General features: G+C 36.6%; 1 protein-coding gene across 1 annotated transcript; it reads right to left on the reverse strand.

Annotated features, from left to right (window-relative positions):
* Positions 1-550: 550 nt before the first annotated feature.
* On the reverse strand, positions 551-2,828 carry LOC111904114 (F-box protein At5g07670). The gene is made up of 2 exons (XM_023899893.3): positions 1,350-2,828; positions 551-1,165 (listed from the first exon to the last, which is right to left on the reverse strand). Exons 1-2 carry the CDS (start codon positions 2,435-2,437, stop codon positions 901-903), a joined length of 1,353 nt encoding a protein of 450 aa, XP_023755661.1. The 5' UTR covers positions 2,438-2,828; the 3' UTR covers positions 551-900.
* Positions 2,829-7,955: the final 5,127 nt, after the last annotated feature.

The following is a 7,955-nucleotide window of genomic DNA, read 5'->3' on the forward strand; positions in this document are numbered from 1 at the left end:
AATTGATGGATTAAAAAAAGCGTTAGTTTAACCGATAGATTAAATTGTTATAGGTAATTGAAAATCTTTATAGCAACCAAATGACATATAGGAACCAAGAATAAGAAAGGTTGATATATAAAGTTTTTAGAATTCATTAATTTCGTACACACGAACAAATTACTTAAAAAATGATCATCCATAAACTTTATGCTGATTGATACACACCAACAAAATTGACATCAACACCAATTAGATAGAAACAAATCATAATCAAGATTAAAACTAACCTTCCAAATTTGATCTCGACCCTTTGCTATCGTCGAAGAACATTAATCTTTTTTTACAAAAAGAATGAAATAAAATAAAAATCTATTAATAAAAAGCACATGTTAAAAGAAATGGAAAATTTATATTTTGAAAAAGAAATTAAAAATCTTTTAGTCACTTTCAGTCCTCAACAGCTTATGCTTCCAAATACAGCACCTGACTTTCATCATCTTTGCATTAACTAACCCAGTTTGCTAAACCTTTACAATCCTCATTAAAGGACCAAAACTGAAAAAATCAATTATATACCTAGGAACCAAAATATGTAATTTCTTATTATTACCTCTTTAATAATATGTAGTTTTTTTCAATCGTTAGACAACTTATCCAGTCCAGTGAAACAAATAAAGCCTAACAACACTTTATATGTGGAAGAAAAATTAATAAAAAGAAAAAAGGAACGAATAATAGTGACTTGTGATACACTTGTTCTCTAAATCCTAAGACTAATTTTTTTTTTTTATGAGAAAAAACTAGAGCAAGTATACTCTCCTGTTGAAGATAAAAACAGAGCCGCTTTTTCTAAACTTGTAAAGTGACAATCCTCCTAACTATTTAAAAAAAAAAAAAGGAAAAAAGAAAAAAAGAGAGTTAGATCTTGAAGCTTCTTCCACCTTTCTGCCATATTCCAGTGCCATGAAGACCTGATGAGAGAATAGACTTTGAATCAGGGCGCCATTTCAACTCTTTAAGAAGAGAAAAAAGTGTCGCTAATTCTGGTGACATGGCACTGTCTTTTATGTTGTTACAAGAAACTACTTTAAGTCGCTTAAGCTCTTTCCATGAATCAACTAAAGGGTCAAATCCGTCCATTGTAAGTAACGAGCATCCTTCCAAAGATAGAGACATCACTCTCCTACATACATGTCAAAAAAAAAAAACACACTCACTCATATATATATATATTGATTATTAAAATCATTCATGTGTAATTCACCAAACAAAACATATAACTTCTAAATTCTAATTCATGGAAATGAGTAGATAAGAGAAGTAAATACAAAATTGTTAAAAGAAAGTGAAGAGAAAAAAAAAAACACCTGCAAATAGTTGCAGTAGAGAATGTGTTGTTATCCAATCCCCAACAATCTTCAAAAACAAGTTCCCTAACAGCTTCACACACCAAAAACAAAGCTCCTAAACCTTGTTTATCTCTCAATTGACACCTCTGTAAATGTAATTCTTCAAGGGTAGGACAAGAACCTAAATGAACATCAGGCCCTGGATTTGGATCAATGAATTTGCAAGATTGAAACTTCAAAGTCTTCAAATTTGTGCAATATGACAATGCTGCTAACCACCCACCTTCCAATCTATGATCAGAAAGAGTCAATTCTTCCATCATTTGACAACATTGACCAATAGCTTTGATTCCATCGTAACTCCCTTCACAACCAACAAGTTCAAGTTTCAGTAATCTTGGACATACTTGAGCCAAAATGGTTAACCCGATGTCTGAAATCACTGAATCATATAACCCATCAACAGAGCCTATCAGTTTTAGGATCTGTAAGTTTCTAAAACCTGCAAGTCCTTTTAAATCCATGTCTGTAATGGAACATAGCTCTAGTTCCTGTAAAGCTAAACATTCATTTGCAATAGATGCTAACCCTTCTTTGGTTGCACCAAGTAAGACAAGCCTTCGTAAATTAGGGCAGCCTTGAGCAAGAATCTGAATACCTCTATCGATCAAATTAGGACTCAAAAAATCAGGTTTCCAAATAAACCCGGAATCTGATATGAAGGAATTAACATGAATAGACACAAATTTATTACTGAAACAAATACCCGAATTACGAGGGGATACTATGCAAGCTTGAACGATATCAACATCAAGAAGATTGGGAAAACGATGGGCGAGTCTACCGGAATCAAGAAAATCCCAATCTAATAATCTCAAGGATTTCACTAAACCACCGCTAATACGCAACCACCGTTTACAAACTAAACAACTTGAAATTTGTTGTGATTTTGTGAGATTGGAGAGGATGCTAATCAGTATCTGGTCGGAAAGCGGAGAGGTGAAATCTGGTTTTGACGAAACGGGACTATTTTTATCTGGGGTTGTTAGGGTTTCGTCAGGTTCAGAAGGGGGGGTGTCTGAATTCGAATGGGAGTTGAACCTCATTTTGATAATCTCATTCTTGAGAGGTTTCGCGTCTTCCACCAGCTGCGTATCCTTTTCTTCAATGGCAATGAAGGTATCACTTAGATTTGCTGGAGGTAAGAACTAGGGTTAGGGCTTGAAACGAATATCCCAATTCGAAAACTTTATTCCCACATTTTCCCTTTTGGTTCTTCAAGATTTTAGCATAAACAGCTGAGATTTGGTTGAAGCATCAACATGAATTTGATTTCTCAAGACAAAAAAATGATTTGAAGCTACCAGGTAAATCTCTCTCTCTCTCTCTGAAATTTGTAAATTTGTCTCACTCTTTCTTTCTCTCTCTGTGTATGTATACGTATATGTCTATATCTATATGTGTGTTTAGTTTTTCTCGCGAGTGGATGAGATTCGTGGGACGCACAAAGTTTCTTCTCTTTGATTCTTGGCATTATTATAATGGGGTGCGGTTAGTCAGAAAAAGGAGATGGAAATATATACAAATTTTCTTTTTATCAATATCTGTTTCACCATTTTTCTTTATATATCCACAATAATGAACTTCACAACATTTATAAGAAAAAAAAAAAAAATTAAATACATTTTATTCAAACAACAAATTTAAACACATTCTTGTTTTGAGCAATTTTTTAATTTTCGTCCTAGTGTATAATAGATTAATAGTACAATTTATCTTAAATACAAAGTAACTAAATATTATTGGTTATTTTATTGTCATCATTGTTTGTGTGTTTTTCTCTTAGAATTTTACCTGGATCATCTCAAATCTATACATGGACTTACCGAATTATAAATTTTTTGAAAGTATAAATATATTTGATTCGTTACCCATATTTTTCTTACATATATAATATATTAAATACTCTTAATTAATAATGATATTTTGTGTTTTAGTGTATCCAACTATAACCTAAAGGGCAAACCAGTTATAATAAGCAATGACCATAACTTAGCAAAATTACCCTATAATGAAAAGTAAAATGTTTTATTATTTTGTTCAAAAAATATAGTATTGCTTAAAGATGACATAATATGAATTAATTATTGTGTTTATTTGACCATTTAGGCAACATAGTTTTTGTTTTCGTTCAATCACGACGGTTTTTCAAATTTATGTAATCATTAATTAATAGCTCTTGTAAGTCGTTTTATGTGTTATTCACTAAAATAACTAAATTTTGTTTGTTTGATATTAACTAAAATAATCAAAATATGATGTGTTATATGAAATAACTAGCTTTTTGAAAAACATATTATAAAATAGTTATGTACATTGTAAATAAACTTTGTAAACAAATTTAAGTAGAGGCGTCACGCCATGCGATGATGCATAAATTTTGTGTATGTACGTTAGATAAGAAATTATTTAAGTGTTATATTTACTATTTTCGGTCAAGAACCGAACTTCATTCACTTCTTATATGTTGATGATGGCTTTGTAACGTCCCAAAATTCAAAACTAAATTTTTTTTTTGATAAAACATTACTTTAAGCAAATTCATCATTTCAAAACATAAACAGAGTATTAGTTTTCAAAACACATATACGTTATCATAGTAACATTCCCAGGCTGTCTAAATTATGGTGTGTGTCATGCGATCACCTCGAGCTCTTCCCTCCGCTACCGGAAGTACCTGAAACCAAAACTGAAAACCGTAAGCACAAAGCTTAGTGAGTTCCCCACCCTACCACATACCATGCATAACCACATACTGCACATACTGGGCCACGCCCGCTATCCTGGGCCTCGCCCCCTACCTCGGGCCTCGCCCGCTACAACGGCCCCGCCGCTCCAGGCCCCGCCTGGCTTCGAGCCCCGCTCGGATACAGATCTGTTTCACTTAGGCCTCGCCTGTCACAGGGCCTCACCCACTAACATATAATATCACGTAAACATATCACATCACATCACATAGGCTAAACACATACTAACGGATCTTGTCCTAAGGCCTCGCCTATCTCTGGGCCCCGCCCTTGTCCTGCTACTGATGAGTCATGGAACCCCGTCCATACTCCTGTTGATAGTGAGGTACGGGCCCATCCCACCCTCACTCCTTCCCTAACTTGGGCCTCGCCCCTGCTCTGCTGCTACTGAGATGTGGAACACCATCCACACTCTGTTATTGGTGAGATACGGGACCTCGCCCACACTCACCTCCCTACCAGGCACATACAAGTATCACACAGACAATAAGTATAAACTATCACATAAACCATTCCTTGGGCACCCGCCCTCTATCGTTGGACCTCGTCCCAAATATCATACTAGCATACTGTGCCTAGGGCTAACCCCCGGGTCTTCTACTCATAACTACATGGGCCGGCATTGTGGCCTTAGACCCATTCACACAAAGGGAAACTCACCTGCACTGGCTGAACTGGCTGATGAACCCACTAGTTGCTGCACGGCAACTCTCTGAACTTCAGGTCCACTCGCTCCCCGAACTACTAATATCAATACAACACTGAGTCTAACTGACCCCCGACAGACAACCAAGTCAACTCTGGTTTAAGTCAAAGTCCTGGTCAAAGTCAACCTTCCTGGTCAACCCTACTCGCCGAGTCCACCTACTGACTCGCCGAGTTCATATGCTCCGGGTCCTTCCATTCGCGACACGACTCGCCGAGTCAGTCCATGACTCGCCGAGTCCAACGATTTCCGAATCCTGACCTGTCCAACTCACTGAGTCTCCACCCGACTCACTGATTCGAGTCTCAACTCGAAGGGTTTGGGGTTTCGCGACCTGACTCGCCGAGTACAAGGCAATCTTCATCCAACTCGCCGAGTTGTTCTTCCAACTTGCCGAGTTCATGCCCAACTTCATCCGACTCGACGAGCTGTTCATCCCACTCGTCGAGTTCCTCCTCATCTTCAAGCTACTCTCCGAGTCCACTCAAAGGACTCGCCGAATCCATCCGGTCCTTCATACATGCAGAGGACTTTTGAGTCATGCAGGGACTCAAATCTGTAGATCTACCCTTCCCAAGCCTATTCCTCACATAAAGTTGCAAACTTTACGTGTAGAGAAGGAGATCTAAGCAAAATACACCATAAACTAGGGTTTAAGGCAAGAAGGCTCCATAATCAGCTCAAGGGCAGATACTTTATGGGACACTACACCAAAACAAGCATGGATCTGAGGTAGCAACCTCAGATCTGGACTTCTAACTCGAAATGGTTACTATTATGCCAAGAATGCCCAACACACATATAGATCTAGGTGCAAGGGAGTCCAAGGACTAGCTTATTACCTCCAAAAGCTCAGAAATGTCTTCTCAATCTCGGATCTACAGCCCCCTTCTTGCACTCTCAAGATTCTTCTTCTTTCTCCAAGCTTAATGCACTCTTCAAGGCAATAAATGGCTCAATCAATGGATATGACGGATAGGGTTGGTATCCAGGGCTAAAGAGGCAGTAAAAGAACCCTAGGAAGAAGATTAAGACGTTTATATAGGCTCCAAGTCCCGAATTTAGGGTTTACCACGCACAGACCAAACTCGCCGAGGGCGAGTCGGCCACTTACTCCTCGACCCGGATCCCGCTCGGACTCGTCGAGTTCCTCCGTGGACTCGCCGAGTCGCCCCTTAAAATTAAGGTTTTCTTTCCTTTCTTGGCCTTCAAAACTTTGGGTGTTACAGGCTTGTTTGTAGGAGTGGGACGAAATGAATATTACTAATTTGATTGTTATTTTGTAATTGTTTATTTGATGTTTGAGATAAATTTGAACTCGCAAAAGTCGTATTGTTTAGTATGAGGGTCAATACTAATGAGGTGGAGGATCTTGTGGTGGTTACATGGAGTAGTGATGCTACCTTTTAGTACAAAGATAAGCAAGGTTGATAGCTGAAAAAATGTCATTCAAAAATTCAAGAAAAGGTTAGCCACATGAAAAAGTTAAAAGGTTATCGAGTGGAGGTCAGTTGACTTTGATTAAGTCTATCATAAGTAGCTTGTGTATCTATTTCATGTCACTCTTTAAAGTCTAGTCGCTTGAATCAATGAAGTCTTGCTTCTTTTGGGGTGGGAATGACATGGAGTGGAAAGATATGGTGTCGAATCTATATGCCAAAAAACCATTATTGAGTGACATTGCTAATAATATATGATCCTATATGATCACACCTTTATCAGGTTGGCACATTTTGTATATTTATTATTAATATGATTACTAATAAATAATATCAGTTCTTGTATTTAATTAGTGAATTATTATTGTTTTATGAAAATAATAATTATAAGAGAGTATAACTAGTTATTATTTCATATTATATGAATTAATTAGTTATATACAACATTTTGAACTAGTTGAATTCTTTTATCTTTTACCTAAAGACAAAGTTTATATTTTATAAACTTTAGGTTTATAAAAATTAAAGAACTTTTCTCTTTTCAAGAGGTATGGCCGAAAATATTAAACAAATAATGAGGTTGCTTGTCAATCTCCATGCTTTGTTTCCTCATGCTTCTAAAGGCTACCATTACTTTAGAGTATTTTAATGGTTAGGCCCTACTTTTCATGGGGTATTTAAATGAGTGTCTTGCATGAGTTTTGAGCTAGTTTTTTGGTCATGTATTCTTCCTTTCTTTCTCTCTAAACCCGTAAGTAAGAAAGAGCCACGTCTCTTTGAAGTTTGGTGCTTTACTTTGGTGTTTAAAGCTTCCTTGAGTTGTCTCATTTAATGCTTATTTGAGTTAAGCACTTAAAGGCTTAAGACGCTCAAGAATACAAGAAGGAACTAGCATTCCAAGTGTCTTACTCTTGATGGTGGATACACATAGAGAAAATCATGTTCTTTGATTTTTGCTATCTTCGTCAACACCCCAAAACCAAGTGGGTTCAAAGGCTTCAAACGTTATCATTCTAAACACTCTTTTGTTTTTTTTATTTCATTCTAAATGGATCCATGATGGTTTGGTTTTGTTATGAACTAAAAATAAACTTGTTATTTTTTAAAGTCTTCCGTTGCCGATTTTTGTGAAAAACAAACTTATATTTTGTATCAAAACCCATTAGTTAAACCCCAAATAAAAGGGTTCAATATGACTTTGTTGCAAAAATGGAAGTGATGTTTCTTATTAATCAGAAGGAAGTGTGGGTCAAGGTGATAAAAGTTGTTCATGGTGAAATGGGAGGTTGTCTCGATTTTCTTCAAAACTGATCGGTGGTGGTTTTTGGTCGTTTATGGTTAAGAGCTTTGATAACCTTCATGAAAAAACTAATTTTCCATGACTCCTTGATGCGTAAAAGTGTGGGTAATGGTACTTGGACAAGAGTTTTGGGAGGATACATGGGTTGGTTAAACTAGGCTTATGGATTGTTTTCCTAGGTTGTATGCACTGGAGATGGAAAAAGAAAGGTGCATTGTTGATCATTGGCTTGATGTTGGATGGATGTGGAATTGGAGGAGTGGATGAATGGTCATGAAGCGGAATCAATAACATATAAAATCTAAGTTTTAAGATAAAAAAAATTAAAACATTGCCCAAAAACATAAAGAATGAAAGTTGGACGGATAGACT

Source organism: Lactuca sativa, chromosome 7 (assembly GCF_002870075.4).
Source record: "Lactuca sativa cultivar Salinas chromosome 7, Lsat_Salinas_v11, whole genome shotgun sequence".
NCBI classification, from domain to species: domain Eukaryota; kingdom Viridiplantae; phylum Streptophyta; class Magnoliopsida; order Asterales; family Asteraceae; genus Lactuca; species Lactuca sativa.

What these genes read in the sequence shown, in the direction of transcription:
- LOC111904114 (XM_023899893.3), bottom strand. Translation starts at nt 2,437, where the DNA reads ATGAGGTTCAACTCCCATTCGAATTCAGACACCCCCCCTTCTGAACCT. An exon ending in TCTACTGCAACTATTTGCAG is followed by an intron (nt 1,166 to 1,349) that starts GTGTTTTTTTTT and finishes ACATGTATGTAG; the next exon opens with GAGAGTGATGTCTCTATCTT.